This window comes from Nothoprocta perdicaria, unplaced genomic scaffold (genome assembly GCF_003342845.1).
Source record: "Nothoprocta perdicaria isolate Ctin4 unplaced genomic scaffold, notPer1 scaffold_209, whole genome shotgun sequence".
NCBI lineage: Eukaryota > Metazoa > Chordata > Aves > Tinamiformes > Tinamidae > Nothoprocta > Nothoprocta perdicaria.
In genome coordinates this window covers 77,504-97,936 of record NW_020455305.1, presented here as the reverse complement: position 1 = coordinate 97,936, position 20,433 = coordinate 77,504, and the positions used below count along the sequence as shown (strand labels likewise).

General features: G+C 47.9%; 2 protein-coding genes across 2 annotated transcripts in view; one reads left to right on the top strand and one right to left on the bottom strand.

Moving 5' to 3' along the window:
• The window catches only part of IKZF1 (IKAROS family zinc finger 1), a 51,377-nt gene extending 48,026 nt beyond the window's left edge, over positions 1 to 3,351 (top strand). Inside the window, 1 exon segment of the mRNA XM_026038375.1 lies at positions 1,372 to 3,351. Coding sequence (XP_025894160.1) covers positions 1,372 to 2,078 — 707 coding nt within the window. The 3' untranslated portion in view covers positions 2,079 to 3,351.
• A 14,562-nt stretch (positions 3,352 to 17,913) lies between these two features.
• FIGNL1 (fidgetin like 1) lies at positions 17,914 to 20,399 on the bottom strand. The gene has a single exon (XM_026038360.1). The coding sequence runs from the start codon at positions 20,388 to 20,390 to the stop codon at positions 18,315 to 18,317; it is 2,076 nt and encodes a 691-aa protein (XP_025894145.1). The 5' UTR covers positions 20,391 to 20,399; the 3' UTR covers positions 17,914 to 18,314.
• Between the last annotated feature and the right edge of the window lie 34 nt (positions 20,400 to 20,433).

Sequence of the window (20,433 nt, the reverse complement as noted above, 5' to 3'; positions counted from 1 at the left end):
CTGGGTGGGAAACAGTTGCTAAATTTATTTTGCAGCATTCCTAGTAAATTTCCCTTGTAAAAAATGACTGATTAAATTGTATTTTACAGAGTCGTTTATATGCTGGGAATTTTAGGAAAGAGGAGGGCGGGCATCTTCCTCTCTCAATCCAACAAACAAATGTCACATTGTCTAGGGAAGAGTGACAGCAGGACAGACCTTCTAGAGATGTTTCTGGCTTCCCCTGAATTCCCCCAAACCTGCAGAGCTAATTGATCCAAGCTGTAAATAATGTACTATTCCTAGTACACGTAGGGAACGTTTAGGAATTTCTCATCCCTTTTCATTTGTATAGATTTATTAGAGACTTGATTTGTAAAACCAGTGCTGATGTTTTACAAATACTATTTGAGAAAACTACTCAGGATCATAAACTCAGCATCTTTGCTTTGAATTCTTTTTCTTTTCTCTCCCAATTCCTACTTTTGATGTTTTGCTTCCTCCTAATACTGAGAAATTTTCAAAAATACTAGTGATATTCAGCATGCAATACTGGGGTGTACAGCTAGAAATATCTTAGTGCTGATTAAAAAATAAAATGCAGTTTTCCCTTTTTTAACTCAAATCAGATTCAAAATTCTAAGTTACAAGTAAACTTGCTCTGTAAGTGACTTGTAACATAACTGGAAAAATATATTCCCACTACACGTGCAATTAAATGTTTTCTATGCCTCTCGGCTGCTGTTGTGGCTTATACTTTTTGACACAAAATTTTGTGGAGCTTCTACCATACAGCATTTAGAAAAAGAGGGGTGGCATACGAAAAATTACATTTTTGACTAGCTAGATTTTTCCCAAAATGATTTATGTGCCTATTACTGATGTGAGGTATTTGTAAGAAACTGAATGTCTCAAACTGAAAGAAACACTCTTCAGTCTAAAAATCTAGTGTTTTATGAAAAAAATTGATGCCGTGCTCCATGCTCTGTTGCTCCCAGGCTCTCTGTAGCTGCCCTGGTCTTCCTTAGCAGTGAAGACTGGCCATACTGCAAGAAGGTGAAAAAATCCCTTTATCTCAAAGGATAAGGCACTTGACTTGCAAGCCCCACAAATTCTCCCATGATTATTTCAAAAAAATCTCTTTTGTCTCATAAGCTTTGCCAAGAGCCTCAAATTATTTCGCAATTAAAAAAAAAAAAAAAACCACCAACCAGTCTTGTGACCAGCTCTATTAGGAAGTGTGAGCACCACAGGTGAACCTGAAATGCAGATTTGGCAATCTCTTTTAAGCTCTTTTTTTTTTTTGTTTTATTAACCCTTGCTCTTTGGTTCTATTTGGTTCCTTAACTAAGCAGCAAGCAGCCACTAACTCTGCCCCCTTTCTCCACTCAGGCGAGAAGTGTCTGTCTGACCTCCCGTACGATGCCACGGCCAACTACGAGAAGGAGAACGAGCTCATGCAGACGCACGTGATAGACCAGGCCATTAACAACGCCATCAGCTACCTGGGCGCCGAGTCCCTGCGCCCCCTCGTGCAGACCCCGCCGGGCGGCTCCGACGTGGTGCCCGTCATCAGCTCCATGTATCAGCTCCACAAACCTCTCGGGGACGGTCAGGCTCGCCCCAACCATGCGGCTCAGGACAGCGCGGTGGAAAACTTGTTGCTGCTTTCCAAAGCCAAATCTGTCTCCTCCGAACGGGATGCCTCTCCCAGCAACAGCTGCCAAGACTCAACGGATACGGAGAGCAATAACGAGGAACGCAGTGGTTTGATTTACCTGACCAATCACATAGGGCCCCACGCCAGAAATGGCCTGTCTATAAAAGAGGAGAACAGGCAGTACGACGTCCTGAGGGCAGGCACTGACAATTCCCAGGATGCTTTCAAAGTGATCAGCAGCAGCGGGGAGCAAGTGAAAGTTTACAAGTGCGAACACTGTCGAGTCCTTTTCTTGGACCACGTGATGTATACGATCCACATGGGCTGCCACGGCTTCCGCGACCCTTTCGAGTGCAACATGTGTGGCTACCACAGCCAGGACAGGTATGAATTCTCTTCCCACATAACCCGAGGGGAGCATCGTTTCCACATGAGCTAAAACTCCCCCGGCACGGATCCAGCCTCGGCGGCTGCACGAGCAACAGCAGCAACAAAGCACAAGTCTAGTGGACAGCACAAGTAACAAAACCATCAGAAACATTCAGATATCTTCTCCCACCAGAAAAGTTTTCCCTTTTGGTAGCATGCATTGCAACTCAGTTTTCTAAAAACGAGTATTAAAGTTTCTATTGAAAACATTTGGCCACCAAAAACTTTTAGTAATGTAAGTAGGAGCTTTTGTAGTCACGTAGTTGAAGGCCCTTTCCTTTTGCTGTTGCTTCCTGCAGCCCTCCCTTGCCCAACCTCTTCCCGCCACGCAGAGTGCACAGCACGGGTGAGAGCACCACGGCCACGAGGGGCCTGGCCTTCTGCACGGAGCATGGGGCTCCTGCACCACGTGTGCATTTCCTGCCTTCCTGGTAGTATTTGGCTCCTTTAGGAAGATGAGACTCAAGGAGAGATGGAGGGCCCGTGGGGCTCGGAGGCTGGGGTGCCACCCAGCCACGGGGCCCTGAGTTTTCCTGGCAGTGAAGAGCAGGACGTCTCCACGTGTGAGGGTGCTGCGCGCACCGGTGCCCTGGCAGGCCCTGCTGGCCACGAGGAAGGAGAGCAGGTAGCTGCAAGACACAGGAAACACCCTTGTAAGACACTCTGTGAAGTATGGATTGCATTTAATGTATAGAAAAAGGTTTTGTTGCCTCTTTGTTTTTTTCTTTAAATATATGTTTTATGTCCAGTAAAACCCCTCTTTTCTTTAAACGGGAAAAAAAACCCTCCCTCCTCCCTCTGCATAAATGACAGCTATGATGTATTTAATTTTTTTTTAGGTTGTAGTCATGTTGAAAAGTGTGGTTGTACAGTTGGGGAAAGCTCTAGCTACCAGTATGTGCAGGCCACGTCTCCTTATGCACACCTTGCATCATCTCACACTGCCTGGAAAATATCCAGGTGTCCCTCTTCTACATGTGAGAAATTCCCATTCTGCCTGCACAGAAAAAGTCCTCAGGTGAATGTGGTGGCTCTAACTGGACATCTTGCATCTGATTTCATTCTCAAATCAGAAATTAAGAATTAATTTGAATTCTCAAACCCAAACAGGCAAAACTTGCAGCTTTCCCCCCTTCCCTGGTGCTTGCTGTTTAAGGAGGGACCAGGCCCTGCCCAGGTCCTGAGCACCCAGGCTTCCTACTCAACAAAACACTTCTGCATGTTCTTTAAGTTATATCGACTTCAGCAGAACTAATCTGAGGGTTAAATATTCAGTGTTTTGCTGAACAGAGACCAGAGAAGGTAGCGCTTTGCAGAGCCCAGCAAAATCCATGGAGCGCCTTCTCTGTGGTATGTGCTGCTGTGGGTATTTTCACTTTGGTTTGTAATGAAAAGAACAGATTTTAACCCCAAACACAGCTCATATTAAAAAAAAAAAAATGCTTTTTTTTTTGACTTTTTTTTTAACAACTTCTTAACTTCCTCTTCCAGACAGCTCATTCCACTCCCTGAACACCCTCCTGGTTTAAGATTGGGCAACAGAGAAATTCATGCAGCTGCAAAAACATCTCCCATCAGGCCTGGAATATTTCCCAGGCAACATTTGTAAAAATAAAATAAAAGTAACCCATCCAATTAGCCTATTTAGCCTATAAATATTGCCACGCTGCTTTGGGAAGTGCGGAGTGTCCACTGCTGAATATCACAGAGCCGCCAAGATGTGCACTTGTGTGACGCAGCTGGAGGGTCTCTGTTACTTGCAAGCACGTGCACCCGTATCCATTGCAGGAGCCCTCATGGACCTGCGAGCCCTTGTAGCTGTAGCACAATTTGGCCTGACGTGCTTAGCTATATTTAATATACATCTGTATTATTAGGAGTTCCTCCTTGTGCTTTCACTTAGGCAGGTGTGAGTTGGGAGTAACGCTGCAGGGAGGAGAGCTGCTGCTGCGGCTGCTGCTGCGGCTGCTGCTGCTGCTGCTGCTGCTGCTGCGGCTGCTGCTGCTGCTGCTGCTGCTGCTGCGGCTGCTGCGGCTGCGGCTGCTGCTGCGGTGCCGAGTCACCTGCACAGACCCTGAGCTCTCTGTTTCTGCACTAACCAGGGTCCTTCCCGTGCTCCCATATGGAAATCGCCCCCTCCCACAGTGCCACAGCCCATGTGCTGAAGGAGACCCCGCTGCTTGAGGCCCCCCAGCCCAGCGCAGCGCGGAGAGGAGGCCACGGAAGGTCTGGGCCCAGGGATGATGCCGCCATCCAAGCTCCCAGCGGCCCGCCTTCCAAAGAGGCTGCACGTGCGACGTGGAAGCAGCGCTTAAAGGCGCTGGGAAGGCACGTCGAGCACCAGCCAAAGGGCTTCTGGTCATAAGATTATTAGTTACCAGTCAAACTTTAAATTACTGTCCATAGTTGGGAAGGATAAATTCATGCCTTCTTCCGTCCTCTCACCTTTCAAGTGGGTCTGACCAGAAAGGGACTTGGGAATTTTGTAGCTTCTCTTCCATGACATCTGATGGGACTGTAGAGCAGCACGCTGCCTTCACTACTGCCACACCACTTCTCTGCTCATAGGGCTAGGCCACTACACATGCCATAGCTGGGGTTTCTAGTCCTTCACTTTGGGGGAGAGCTTGTTTGGAAGCTTGTCTTTAACTAAAATTAAAAAATAAGAGCACAAATAAAACCACACTCATCATTCATGTAAACAGGCACAGCTCCAGTAGAGTTCAACGTAGTCCTGGGCGTAGCCTTTACAGAGAGGTTTGAGAAAATACCGGTATTTTGAGGATAATTCCTGATTCCCGGGCGGGTTCCGTGTTGTGGCACTTACCTGCACAGCCGTGTGTGAGGCCGTGGCACTTGCTGGCTGACATGCACGTGCCCCGCTCTGCGGTTGTGCCCCTCATCTCCTTTCCCTTTTCCCACGAATCTGCCCGTCTCTCCAAAGGGTTTGCACCGCATGGCCACGCTCTGCCGGCTGCAGCGGCTCTGCTTCCTGAGCCTGCGGTTTTCCCAGTTACACTATACCCCACGGGATGGTCATGTTGTATATTAAGCAGTACAGTAGCACCAGTAAGTTTATTACAATACAGTGTATCAGAGGGTGGCGTCAAAAGGCAAGCAAAGGAGCACTGCTTGGTTGGGAAGGGGCTCTTTTTTGTTGTTGGGTGTTCTGGTTTTGCACAAATTCATCCTAAAGTTGTTGGGCAACAAATGTTTCGGTATTTATGAACATGCAAGGAAGGCATGAAAACAGGCTGTTTCTGTATGTACATCTAAACAACCCGTGCCCTTAGAAGACTAGTTTAATGTAACCTCCCCCTTTTCTCTCTTATATGTGCTGGTGCAATACCCTGTATGGTTTAGCTCGACCCTAAAAGGAGTGAATATGATGAATGGCTTTAAGTTTATATCTGTTTTTAAAACAAAACTGCTTCCCAAGCCTTCCCCGGCACTGCCTTTTCTAATAGAAGAGTTGTATTATTATTTTTTTTTGCTGTGATTTTATATTGTAAGATCATTTTTCTTTGACAACATTGTATTTAAAAAAAAGAAAATATGAAGCGAATTTCATAAAAATTTGAAACGCAACTAACCCCTGTCTGCAAAGCGAGATGTGTCTTGTGAGAGCAGCGAGGATGGCGGGAGGGCAGCGCTGAGGGCCGGGGCTGCCAGGACCGCATCCCGGTGCTTCCGAGTGGGATCCGGGCGGCAGTGCCGGCAGGAGGGCAGGCGCTCTGGAGGGAGCACCAAGGGGGAGCCCAACGCGCGGAGGAGCCGCCGCCTCTGCTGCTCCCCACGGGAGGTCGGGGCTCCTCTGCCGCCATCTCCGGCTCCCCGGGATTCCAGCACCGGCCCTTTCCTCGCACACGGAGCCGGGAAGCAGCGGCCGCCGCTGTGCCTGGCAGGAATGCGGCTGGCAAAGTGTCCGAAGCACTGCTGTGGGTGACACCTTGCGAGTAAAACGAGATAAAAGGAAAAAGAAAAATCTAACGAGCAATCCTAACAGGTTCCCAAAATCTAGATTTTTCTCAAGTTTCTGTGAGACAAGATACTGTGATTGGTCATAAACTACAGCCCCTCTTCAAGAAGAGAGGTTTCAATGTGCTCCTTTTTTTAATGATCCTGACAGAGTTCTTTTGCAACCAAGATGAACTGCAAACTTCTGCTTCGGCAGGTGGCTCTCCTGGAGGGCAAATGCAAGCTGTCAGACACCAATCATGGTACTAGATCACATATAATAATTCTCAGTCAACGTTATTAAATCCTTGAGCTTCAGTAGAGGCATCCACAGATGTAAATGAAAGCTTGAGTAGCTGAAAGCATACCCTGCATATCTGTCATGTTTCAAGGGCTTTCCTTGAAACAATCTTTATTTTTAGCTAGTCCCTCATCTTGAACAAGCTGAACAAGCAGGAACTGCTGTAGGTTCCAAGACGTGAAGTCTGACGCAGACACAAACATGCAACTACGAGCGGTGTTTTCAGCCCTGTGCCCCCAGAGAGGCTTCCCAATCACCCCGTGAGCCTCGAAACATCAAACCAGTGTGTTCTAGATGTGTCCAGCAGCCAGAATTTTCTTTACAAGTCTTTGCAAGCAAGAAGTACATGAAAACACCCCATACTCCCTTAGAAGATCAGCTCTCTCCCAAGTGCTTGGAGAGAGACTTGGAGCACACAGATTTGATAAGGCAACAATTTCCCTTTTTATTTATTTATTTATTTATTTACTTACTTACTTACTTATTTATTTATTTATTTACTTACATATTTATTTATTTAGGTGTAGAAAAAGCACAGCACACACCCTCAATATTTTATTAGGGGAAAACTGAATGAGCACCAATGCAGATATTACATGGTTTTAGCAGTTGGCCCCAAGTCTAGACAGAGAAGAGGTTTCAGCGAAAGGTTCAAGATTTCAAGGAGCTGTGGCAAACTGAAAGCTGAAAATGCGGCAACTGAAATCAAAATGTTTGATTTCTGAAAATAAAAATCTGTTCCTGGCATTCCTGGAGAGCTGCTCCCTACCTGCCATGGAGCAACTGCGCCCTGTCTGCCACCATGAAGCAGGAGCTACTGAAGGGACATGAGTCTGGAGGGAAAAACGGAGCACGAGAACAAGTTCTGGCCCTGGTGTCATGAAACACAGTAGGGAGGGGAAGTTTAAAATGTTGAAAAGGAGCCTCATCATCTGTCTCACTTACTGAGGACCCAGGGGGTTCATTTTTGGTCCAGCTTTTCTGCTGCTCGGGTAGGCCTTGATTCCCATTCAAACCTCCGGGAGCCACGGACACGCGACACTGCGGGAAATCCGGTGCCGAGAGATGGATATTCAGTGAAGGGGCAAACTTCAGAGCTTCCTTGAAAATGGGAATAGCTTTTTCTCATGAGAGGGATAAGAGCGAGAGATGGAAAGGGCCACAGCTCGGGCCCTCACGCATCGCTCCTGTGCTACACAGGAGAAGGAGCGCAGCGGCCCGGGCGAAGCCACGGGGCCGCGAACCCCACGAGGCTTTTGCTGACTTCTTCCTCTTTGTTTACTCACTTCATTTGTTGATTTTGCTTTGTTTTTTTAAAGTCGGCCCTCACTGCTTTAAAGGATACCCCGGGGCCACGGCAGGATTGATTCCCGCTTTTATCTGTGCCAACCACACATAGGGTTAGGGGGGCAGCGGCGGCCACGAGTCACACAACCCAACCCCTTCCTGCCCTCAGGGGAGCTGCTCTGGAGGGCTCTGGTTTGGGAGCAGTTAGAAACGAGGCGGGAAAGAAAAGGAAAGGAAAATCTGCCCCTTGCAGCGGGGAGCGAGCGTGGGGCTGGCGGGTGAGGAAGTTAATCGGCGCGGCGCAGGCCGCGCGCGCCGGGGCTGCACAGATGGCTCCGCTCCGGCAGGGCGAAACGGGAAGCAGATGTGGCCGCCGCTTCTCCCCGCGTGCAACCGGGAACCAGCCGGTTGGTGAGGAAATTTGCATAACAAGGATAATTTGGTATCAAAACCGTCCCCCTAGAAGTGATCTGAATGGATCTGGGCACCGCTGACAGTTTTCACTTCTTGTTTCCCACTCAGTGTTCAGCCAGATTAAATTTTAATTTGGAACTTACTGTTTGCCTGGGCTGCTGCTCGGGCACTTCCTAGGGAAAGCGGCGACGTGGGCAGCCGCTCGGCCGTCCCTCCCAAAGCTCTCAGAGCCAAAATCCTCCTCTCCGTGGACTCAGGTAAGACTTTAGCAGCTAATTTCAATGGCTCCTGACTTTCCATAGGAAGTCCATAATCACCGTGTCACAGAAAGTCCATAATCATCCTGGCATCAGGCCCCAGGTAAAACCCATTTAAGGTCCTTCCTAGGAGGAACAAACCCAAGAAGTTTGGGTCCAGATTCAAACACTGTAGTTTTGTCTCGCTGATAGTTTTATTATACAAATATGTACCTGCATGGTCCAATGGAGATTCCCGTGCACGGCCGTGGGTGAGACTGCAGGATCGTCCTGAGTTGTGGAAGAATACAGAAAGAGGGAGCAAATGTTTGCTGAAAAACACACGTTAGCGGGCACCAGCAGAAGTGCCACCATATACATTTTACTTTTGGATTTTTTTTAGCAATGCACATTTGAGATTTACCCCTCAGAAGCCTTGCTCTGGAACAGACATTTGTAAACTCTCATTTCTGCATTGCATCCAGCCACGAAATTCATATGAATACAGCCTAACAATATATATAGTATTTTATTTGCATAGTCGGTAGTGAATGCCCACGGGAAAGGCACTTACCCCATGCATGGAGGGTTTTTTTTGAGACTCATTAAAACCTGTTGCAAACTAGAGTAATTACTTCTGCTCTGGAAACATCTGCCTCACTAGCCCCTTTCTAAACGTAGGCTGTGCGAGACACAAATAAAAACATTTAGAAATAGTCTGAGTAACTCCAGGGCTGTGACTGTACCTGTTAGGAGACCAAAGGAACCAGATCAACCCAGATAAGCGAGACCTGACCAGGAGCAAGCACGGATAAAAGTCCCTGCCGTGCATGTGTCCACAGCTACCTGCTTCTAACTCACACTGACTCTCTGCATAACAGACCTGTAAATAAAGATTTGATCCTAAGCTGTAGAAACAGTAGAAATGCACAAGAAGAACACAGGGGTGGTTTTAAGAAGAGAGCGAAAAATAAGTTTTAACAGACAAGGCAGTTAAAGACATTCTACAAAACATTCTACCAGACAGTCTAAAATTAACGACATTCTGAAAAACTGCAAAACCTCAAGCAGAATAAAGAGGCTCTCGGGATCTGTTTGAGTTTTATAAAATAGTTCCCGATGACTGACCATAGTTGGGTCACTTCAGGTAGGGAGAAATGCGCCAGAAGAGATAAGCCCACCAGCAGGGAAATGAAGGATAGGAGAAGATTTTGTGGGACATTCAACACACAAAGCTCAGCAGTGATGAAGAAAGAAACTGCTCTCTTCCATATGGGTTATTACCACAGAAATAAACCAGGCCCAAACCACTGCATTTCAAGGAAAATCTGATTTTACCAGTCTTGATAGTTGCATGTCTTTTACACTACGGAGGAATTGGTCTCTTGATTATCCTGAAATGTAAAACCAGCTTGTCAAACATAAAACAACTAGATCCCTCCCACACCCCCTTTTCTTAATAGGGAAATTGTGGTAAGGAAAGCCTAAATTTCTTAAGTGAGAACATGCAGTAAGTTACTGACAAAATCAAGACTGGCAGTCAGGTTTTCTATACTTGCTTATCTTATTATACTTCAATCCTTGCTTATTCTCCAACTGCTGACTGGGTTTCCTCTTCAAAGGCTAGTAAATTCAGCAATCCACATGGGCTGGCCCTTGCACTAATTCCTAGAGCTGTAAAAATGGCCCAGATCTAAGCCTTTAGATTACCTCTGTGTATATGCAAGTGCGCTTACATTGTATATGTCTGGGTCATTCACAGTATTGAATAATTTATTACCGAACCAAGAGTTGCCAGTTTCCTTAGGATTTCTTTCTTACCAAGAGATCTTATCTCTTATCTAAAACTTCATATTATTTTGACCAAAATTACATAATCCTTTCCACCATTAATTGAAGTCAGATGACTTTTGGCGGCAAATGTCTTTAAATGATGCATGGGTAAAACAGAAAACACTAATGCAAAAGCAGCCCTCTGGCTGATGCAACGACCTGCAGACATTTAGCCAGCTTTCCTATAGACATATTATGAGGTACTCAAAACCATTTTTATGGTGACCATGCAAATCTGCAAATTGGCATCCTCTCCTCAGCCTTAAAAGCAAAACAAAACAATGCAAACCCGCCCTATTTTGCCTATTTCTCATCCCAAATACCTTAGGAAAAATAAGCAAAAAAAAAAATCCTAGAAGGATAGCAATAAAGTCTATCCTCTAGCAGTGACAATAGGGTGCCCCAAAGAAAAGGAAAGGTATGATGGATTTAGCAGCGCAGTTTACAATATAAAACCTAAGGCTTGCTGGAAACTTTGCACACACATCAACGTGCAGAATAGAAACTTCAGATAAGCTGTGGAAAGAGGGTGGGATTTCCAGAAAATAGGGAAGGACATGTTACACCCTCCTTGTCTAGTTTTGCAGGATCACCGCAGCTTCTCTGGAGAGAAACTGTGTGCACGCAGGGGAAAGCTAAGAGCTTTCCTTTTGCTTCTGCTTCTCCTACATAAACTGCTTACCTAATTTCCTTTGCAATTAGAGAAATATTCTACTTGAAAAACTATCCTTTCCACGTGCTACTGTGGTGCCTGCATTTGCTACTCAGCCTCTGGACACTTACACAATTTGGACTATTATAATCATTATAGCAATACTTCACTCTTTTCATGCAACTCCAAACATAGTTTGCAATATCCTTAAGTAAGCTGCAATTGCGGATGCAATGGGAACAGAGAATTGCATTGTTTTGCAGCCTCAGGATGCAGACAGGAACAGGGGGCCAAGTCTCTTTGCCGTGCAACCCCAGGCCAACACACGCAGCTGGACAAGCTCACGGTTTCAGTGGCTTCTGAGGTCATCCCAGAATCCCAGAATGGTTGAGGTTGGAAGGGACCTCTAGAGATCATCTAGTCCAACCGCCTGCTCCAGCAGGGACACCCAGAGCGCAGGGCACAGGGTGGCATCCAGGTGGGTTTCGAAGATCTCCAGAGAGGGAGACTCCACAGCCTCCCTGGGCAGCCCTCACAGGCAAGAAGTTTTTTCTCATATGGAGAGGAACTTCCCATGCTTCAACTTCTACTCATTACCCCTTGCCCTGTCATTGGCCACCACCGAGCGGAGTTTGGTCCCTTCCTCCCCGCACTCTCCCCTCAGGTACTTGTACACATTGATCCAATCTCCTCTCAGTCTTCTCCAGACTAAACAGGCCTAGGTCGCTTAGTTGTTCCTCATAAGATAGATGCTCCAGTCCTTGGGCTTTTTCCCACTCCCGGCACGTCTGAGGAATAAATGAGTTCCCAGCGGTGCCTCGCTGCTCAGGCACCCGCCGCCGGGCCGGCTCCAGGAGGCGGAGGCGGCTCCGGGCCGCGCCGCGGCTCGCCCGCCCGTGCGAAGCTCCCAGGGAGCTGCCCCAGAGGAAAGAGGGCAGGGAGAGCTCCTCCTCCGAGAGAGGACAGCCTACATGTACACTGTAGGAAAGGGTATTTTGTGCTCAGTAAAATAAAAAGAAATCTTCGGAAAATTGTATCTTGCTCATTCTTGGCTTCTTTGATCCTCATTTGCCTGCCTGTGGGTCAGGAAAACGCTGGAGGCAATGAAGCTGAACTTTTTGCAGTTATCCTTCTAAAAAGGTTCATTTATTTCAGTAAGAAGGGAGGGAAAAAAAATAAATAAAAGAGCAAGGACCACATGTAATGGGCATACAAAAAGTAGGCCTGGAAACAGGTCCTGCAAACCTGCACATTTCAGAAAAGAGATTGCTTCTTCTTTAACTATGCTTCTAACTTTAGCTATGCGTCAGAAGAAGAGTCATCTCAGTTGGACTTGTGGAAGTTCTGACATACTGCACAGCAACTTTGTGGGCCCCCAAAGCGGGACTCGCCCACCAGACAGGGAAACCAAGCAGGTGGCGCAGGAGCAGAGCCCTCTGTGCTCAGTCTGCAGAACGGTTACACCTCGTGGTGCAGCCACGGCCGCTAGTAAGAGACCTTGTTCTGCTCAAGGGACATCCCTAGGAAGACACCACTAGTGGCCAGTTCAGCCCCATAGGAAAGAATGAGAGATGGATGGATGGATGGATGGATGGATGGATGGATGGATGGATGGATGGATGGATGTTATCACCACTTCCCCTCTCCAATGCCTGTCTGTGCTCTCAGGGGACTCTGAAATGACGGCTCCCCTAGGGAAGCGCAGGCTGCGCTTGCACCCTGCGTGCCAGCAGCCCGTCCCGTCCAAGGAGAGGCCACACAGTGCCACATTCCTCGGAGAGGCCACGCGGTGCCACATTCCCGAGGAGCGAGTCCGCCCGTCGGACAAGGGGCAGCACTGAGCGGGGCAGCTCTTGCCCTCGCTGGGCACATACTTCCTGTTGCGGGCAGAAAGTGAGACTCGGAGCTATTTCCCCTTGCCTCCTTTAAAAACACTGCTAGGAATTGATGTAAAGTGGCTGCAGAGCATCTGACCCTCCAGGCAGGGAAGTGAGAAACCGTAGGACTTGAGACAATAAAGCAGGATTAGCCTCCATATTTAAATATATATTCTTTCTCTCCGTCTCTCTCTCTATATATATATTTGATTAATGATTGGACGCACAAAAGATTTGCATTTCTCACCTTAAGTATGCTCAAGGGGCTTAATTTTTCTCCCGAAAAACCTGCCCAGTTTTGATCTTCCCCAGTCACTCAAGTGGTTTCTTTCGTAGCCAAAATGATTCATGGCACCTACCACAAACTGTGGCACCCAGAGCGACGAGTCGCTTTGGGAACCGGAGCAGGATGCCACCCTACCCTGCCCAGACAGCCCAGTCCAACTGGGTTAGCGGAGGAATCATCCAGAAAGTTAACTGGTTAACTTCCTGGAGGAGTTGCCCTCTGGAGAGTTCTGTGAAATTCTGTGAAATTTGCTAAAATTGCTAAATTTCTTGCTAAATTTGCTAAATTGCTAAAAGGAGATCCCTCCACCGGTGTTGTGGTGCGTTCAGAAGTCTGGAGCTGTTAGGTTGTCCCCAAAGACTTTGATTTGTGCGATGACTAGAAGAGAGCTTCAGATGCCATTTGCTATCAACCAGGACTCAAATGAATTGAGACTGTGGAATTAATTGGATTCAGTTCCTGTTACCTACCTGTCATGTACCTGAATTTCAATGCATTACTTTCAGGATCTTCAGACTTGGGAGATTACTCCCATCTGCTCATTTACTTGGCTGTTACAGAGTCAATTCCTAACACCAAAGATTGGTTTCAACACAAATCCATCACGTCGGGATGCTCACCACTTTGTGCAACCCCAATTCAGTTCACACAATCAAAGACTGTGAAACAAGGTAAAATAAATAGGAAAAAAAAATACTATCTTTGTTAAGCAGAGAGTCCCAGAGATGTCAGAGTGATTTTCACAACTCCCTCCCTTCCTCCTCTTCCATCCTCCCCCTGCCCCAAACTGGTGAAAACTCAAAACGTATCCTACAAACCAGCAACTGCAGACGAGCAAGGCTCAACAAATTGCCAGTAACAAGTCATTAATACTGGATGATTTTAAGTGACAAAACAAGGAAACATAACTTTGGCTACCCTTGGGCTTTCCTTCAGAAATCGGGTGGACTTCTCTGGGAAAAGATCTCCATCTGGTGGCAAGCTATTAAAAAAAATCAAGGCAACACTCCAAATGCTCTGCTTTTTTTGCTTTTTCTTGAAAAGACTGGTGTTACTAGGAAGGGAGTGGGTTTGCTGTGGCTATGATTTTCTCTGACAAGTTTTAAACCTTACGTGGGAGAGGCCAAGCAAGGCTTCCTTCAGCCTCTTGTCTGCCCTGAACGCTTATACCCCTCAGCAGCAAAGCCTCTGCTTGCTCTAGCTTATAAATTGTGTCATTTACAGATACAATATTATTAAGCATATTTAGTGATTTGTTTTTAAAATATAGCCTGCAACCATTTGTTCTATTGCAACCATTTGTGTGAAGCTTCTCATTTTGGAAAGACTTCTGTTATTGCCTTTAATATTTCTCAGTCAATAAGACTTACTGTCATATGACAGTACAGTACCACATTAAGCAAGTGGCACCTTTTTTAATTAATAGATCATTAAAACTGTTGTGAAAATCACTCGGGGATGTTCAGGAAATACCAGACTAATCGCAGAAACAAGGAACAGATTAGCTATCACCTTCTACACTTATCACTAAGGGCGTATTTTCTATCTCTTCCTCACTTCAGATGTAGACATACTAGCCTACAGTTTCTGCTGCCTTCTTGGAAGCAAGATTGCTCCTGATTTTTTTTTTTTTCTATTTTATGCAATTACTGCTAGACATACACTTTTATATGAAGTTAAACTATTAACAGATATGGCAAGATATCACATTGCCCAAACAACTTCAAAGCATACATGTTTATTTTCATCTTTACATATAATCAAATCCCCCCCAAGCTTATTTCAAATTTTCTATTGTTTCTTTTTGATTTTTCCCCTAATTTTATGCTAAATTATGGATTAGATAGCACTGGAATAGCTTGGAGAAACCAGGATTTTCCACATGAAAACCTTCCCACATGTTTTCGTGTGGGAACTCATACTACTTGAAACTGATACCAAGCAAAGCTGTTTATTTAGAAAGGAGAAGAGAGACATTAAGTCTTGATCTCCCTTCGAGCACGATTTCTAACTGGCAAGTCCTATTGCTGTAGAGGATTCAGTGTAACAGGTTCTGGTAGAAAGACCATCATGACTGACAGAGACCTCCCTTCCTTTCTTTGCCTGTAGACAGAGGGTTACCAGAGAAATTTTTAACGCTATCAGTAAAGAGAGTAAAAAATAATAGATGCTACTTGGTAAAAGCAGAAGCCTGAAGTAAGACAACTTCATCTCTCATTACATTTCAACCTACAGAAAGAGCTCAAACTCTGTAAAAACTTAAGAAATTTTTACAAGGGATTTTTGACTTCCCAAAAGAATAGATTAAAAAATATATATTTTTTAAAACGGATTAAAAAATAATTCTTTTTTTTTCCCCTTCTGACTGCAAATGTAAGATCATCCCAGAGAGTTTTTCATGGTAATGATTTTCTTTAATCAGAAGTATCATTTGGTTCCATGTGACCTGGCTATTCCACTTCATAAAGTCTGGTGAGAATTTCAGTTCCAAAAGTATACCCAATCTAATATAAAACCAGAATATTATTTGGGCATCATTTGAGGAAAACTTGGGCCTGTGAGGGGTTTTCTTTAGGTGGCTCTGATGGAAAGCATTGATTCACACATTCCCCATGCTCAGGGGAGAGGAAGCTGGAACAACTGGAGATTCCCATTTTCTCTCTGCCCAATTAATGGCTCCAGTCATGCCAAGATGGAGAAAGGGAAAATATGAATAAGAACAGTAATAAAAGTATAAATAATATAAAGTTTTAAAATTCCCTGAGACTGGATTTCTCTGTCAACATCTTCACTAAGCACTGTAGTTCGGTGGACATGGCTCCGGCTCAAGGCATCTTTTTAGTCAAGAAAACTATTGACAAGGTTTCTTCCAAAAGCATCCCAAGTCTGAACTTGTATGCAGAATTCAAAGCAAGCTGCACTTAAAAGCACGGTTTGCTAAGTTTAAAGCTTCTTCTTCGTAAATAAAAGTAGTCACCAATAGTGATCTTCCATTGTCATCAAAACTACATTTTTTAATAAGAAAAGCAGCTTTTGCTTGTTTTGCTTGTTCTAAGGACACGCAAGCTTGGTGGTAGCTTTAGAACTTGAATTAGAAAAAGAGGAATTGCCCTATTTTGGCTGTACAGCCTCACCGGTGCTCTCGGGCCAGCCTATTTTCCACCCAGTTGCTATTAGCAAGGGTGGTCGTTGCTGCTTCATCAGCTTCTTCCCTGCTCTTGTTGCTGCAGCTGCCTGTAAACGAAAATGCAGCCGGGGCTTCCATACTGCTCCGAGACAATCCAGCCAGCTCAAATCAAAGATGCTCTGAGAAAATGAAAGAGCCTGCACTGCCTTAATTATTAATAAGAGCTCACCTTTCCGGCACCGCAGAAATTATTTACCTTTATTGAAGAGAAACCAGGAGATTGGGCACCTAACGCTACTGAGGCACAAAGCCAGAGGAAAGTCCTCCATCTCCTCCAACTCAGCTCAGCCACCCAAAAGGAATGAACGGTGAAGCACAGAGGTTTCTGCACAAACCGAGCGGATCCATTAGAGTGGATTTATCTGCACCATTTCCCTTAAATTACAATCATGCCCTATTTCGGCGCAATTTTCTCTATTTTGTGCAATTATGCTCCTGGTGATCCAATCTCTCGTTTTAGGGGGCACTGCTGCATTGGGTAGCGAAACACGCGGGGGGCCGGTACCGAACGTCCCGCTGAGCGGGGGGAGTGCAGCAGCGAAGCTGCAAGGGGGCCGCAAAGCCGGCCGAGTTGGCCGCAGCACAAGGAGCGAGGGCAACAGGGACCCTCACGTGGGGTCCCGTTCACCAGCCCAGCATGTCTTCTGAAGCCACAACACCCTGGTGCAACTCAGGATGACACGAAGCAGCACGGAACATAAACCGGGTGGGAGAACAAGGATACCTGCTGCTGCTGCTGCTCCTCCTTTCTCCCTCACACTAGGTCTGCCCTGTGGAAAACTCATGGAGCGGCGCCGCGTCTCTATCCCAGCCCTCCTCCTGCTCGGAGGCTTTGCCTCCCTGGGCAGGTGCGTTCCTGCTGCTCCGTTCTGTAGATCCCTGTTGCCATCAAAACGAGGAGTATTCAGATACACACGTGGCCGCAGCGTGCCCACAGAGCACACCAGGGTCAGTGCCAGCGTAGAGAAGGCAATCATTTAATGACACAGAGTTGTTAAGACCCTTGAGAAACGCTTGGGAGACAAGAACCAGTTAAAATTTTCCGAGCTTTTCATTCATTTGCCTGAGATGATAGATTTAAGAGAATGTGTTTTCACTAGGGTCCAAGAGCTTTGAAAAAAGTGGAACTCTTACCTGCTGCAGGTTTGGTAGCCCTCCAATTCCAGATTTGTAAGAGTTCCGTCTTCTTTGACAATGCCAATCAATATTACTGATATAAATGTAATCCCCTAATCTTTACCCAGCTGGCACAAAAATTGATCCTTTTGGACCACATCACGTATTTATTCTTACAAAAGGACTTAATTGCTGCCTTACTTCAAGGCTTTCAAAAATTTAGTTAAATTCAGATAGAATTTTTATATCTCTCTCAAACCATCTAGTTCATAATTTTTTTAACCACATACACTAAAAGCAGCACAAAACTTACATATAAATTGGGGTGAGCTCTACAAAATGCTGAAGTTTTTCCAAGTATTCTCAGGCTCACTACAGCTTCAAAGTCTCCAGAGTTAACTCCCCAACTGGCGAGAAAAACTGTTAGCGAAGCAGCATCAATTATTTACCTGCTTTTATAAAGATCTAAAGTGAATCTTTTAAGCTCTGCATTTCCCCTGGCAAAGGGCACTTTAGCGAAACTGAAAATAAAGCAGGGAGAGCAGCGTGGCCAGCTCCGCCCAGCAATGAGTGTTCTCCAAGGAAAGCTGCTGACGGGAGTTGCAGCGGCTCTGCGCGCCGCCAGGGCTGGACAGGGGAGGTGAACGGCTTGCAGGGCAGCTCCTTACAGCGTTAGGCAAGAACATGAAGTGCAACTGAGTTATGAAGTTTACCATTTTTATTAATTTTGTGTAAGAGCAGTGGAACCCAGTGGACTTTGGGGCCCGGGATTTCTCCCTCCCAGCCCTCTACAGACAAAGCAGGTGCTCTCTGGGGCTGCGGTCTGCCCCACTGCCGCACTCACAGACACACCAGGCGCCTCTTCCAGCAGCACCAAATCACAGTCCAGCTCACCCAGGCACCAGCCCAGCCTGCCCCTCCGCTCCGGCTGGGCAGCACTGAGGCTCCCCAGGGAAGCACCTGCCTGCACTCTGACCCTCGCACGCAGGCCCCGCTCACAGCTCCCATGGACAGGACAGGAGCTTTAAGCTCATCTCACATGCGGGCTCTAACACGGGCCAGTGTGAGGGAGAGGTTTCCGCTCGGCAGCCCCAAGGCCGTTATCTGCCGCAGCCAAACGTCTGGTTCCAGGTTTCGTAGAGCTCGAGGTCCTTGGTGGAGACGCTGGGCCGCACCGTTCTGAAGGCGCTCTCGAAGTCGGCGAAGGCGATGGGCCGCACCTGCTCTGCCATCACGGTGGTGATATCCAGCGACTGGAGGCTGCGGATGGGGCCCAGCGAGGCTTCTCGGCAGAGCTGCGTCACGTCCGCCCCCGAAAACCCGTGCGACCTCTGCACTATGAGCTCGATTTCGGCCTCGCTGAGGCGGCAGCGCTCCCGCGACATGAGCCGCGTCACCATCTGCTTCCGCGCGGGGGCTTCGGGCAGCGGGATGTAGAGCCTCTTCACCAGCCGCCTCCGGGCGGCCTCGTCGATTTCCTGCGGCCGGTTCGTTGCGCCCACCACCAGCACCCGGTCGTCGGAGGAGGTTGTCGCCCCGTCTAACTGCACCAGAAATTCCGTCTTTATTCTTCTCGAAGACTCGTGCTCCCCGTCTCCGCGCTGCGACAGCAGCGAGTCGATCTCATCGATGAAGATGACGGCGGGCTGCTGGCAGCGCGCCACGGCGAACAGCGCGCGCACCATCTTCTCCCCCTCGCCCACCCACTTGGAGGTGAGGGAAGAAGCGCTGATGCTGAAGAAGGTGGCCCCGGACTGACACGCAATGCACTTGCCGATGAGAGTCTTGCCGGTCCCGGGCGGGCCGAAGAGGAGGATGCCCTTGGGGGGGCCGCGCAGGCCCGTGAAGATGTCCGGCCTCAGCATGGGCCACACCACTATCTCCTGAATGGTGGCTTTGGCAAAGTCCACGCCGGCAATGTCATCCCAGCTCACGGGAGGCCCGTGGTCCACGATCTCGTGCATGATGAGCTCAACCATTCGGGGCTCGATGTTCCTCAGCCGCTCGTCTACGGGAAGCGCCGCTTCCGCAGGTGCCCCCGCGGGGGGTTTACCTGCTGCCCCTCCGCCCTCGCTGCCGTCTTGTCTCGCGACTGGGGAGACGAACTTGCCGAACGGCCCCCGAGACCTGCCTGCACCCAGGGACTTTTTCACCCCTCCGAACGAGGAGACGGGTGCGCGCTGCGATCCGCCTGGAGGCTTCTTCTGCTGATCCACCCAGAGCTGCTCTTTGGCCGTTCTAAAGCCAGGAATGGTGCCCTCCTCCCTTCTGCCTCCGCTCCCCGAGGAACTGCCGGCTTCTGTACTGCTAGAAGCCTTGCACGGAGCGAGGCTGGCGAGCCCCGTGCCGCTTTCCTCGCCCACATTATAAAAGGCTTTCCTTTTCCCAGAATTTGCAGACCACGCATGCACAGACAGCTGGTTGGGAAGAGACCAATTTTGCCCATCACCAGAGTGCCCGGATGCCTTCAGAGAACTGCTCCCTGCTACTTCTTTACTCCCAAAGAGCGGGGTTGCCTGCACACCTGCCTGAACGGGCTCCCCGAAGGAAGCAGGCGAGGCAGGAAACCCGTCTGCAGCTTTGGCGGCAGGAGGCTCCCCGCTGTGCAGAGACCTGGAAGCCAAGGGCTGCTCGGGGAGGTCGGGCGCCTGGCCCGCCCGTTTTGATGAGCCAGCAGCGAGGTCGGTCTCTGCCGCGCTGCCCAGGACGGCGAGGTTCGGGAGGCCCGGAGCGGCAGGGGCACTGACCCCTTTCTCAGCCAGGACAGTGGCATCTGCCGCGGCCATCTGAGCGCTCGGGACTCTTCTGCCAGCCCGCAGCCTCTCCTGCACACACTTCAACTCAAACACATTCTCTGGTGTCAAGGCAGATTGCCACTTGTCACTGTCATTTTGCTGACACTTTGCCAAAGTCAAAATGTTCTCCGCGTAGTTATTCAAGCCAGTCTCTATGTTGTCAGAGTCAATAATTGCAGAGTATTTCTCAGCGTATTTTTTGAACAGGTCGGCAGCGCAGACCTCAGAGATCTCCGAGTTTGCCCATGCATACTGAATGCGCAGGATTTGGGCACGATATCCATCTGCCTTCTGCCCGGGCGTGCAGGTGCCAGAGGTAATAGCAAAGTAACTTTTCTGCCAGTCGCTCAGGTGCACGGTGCTGCGGGGGGGCTCCTCCATCACCGACACTGCCACATGAACAAAAGCCCAGTTGTTACAGCAA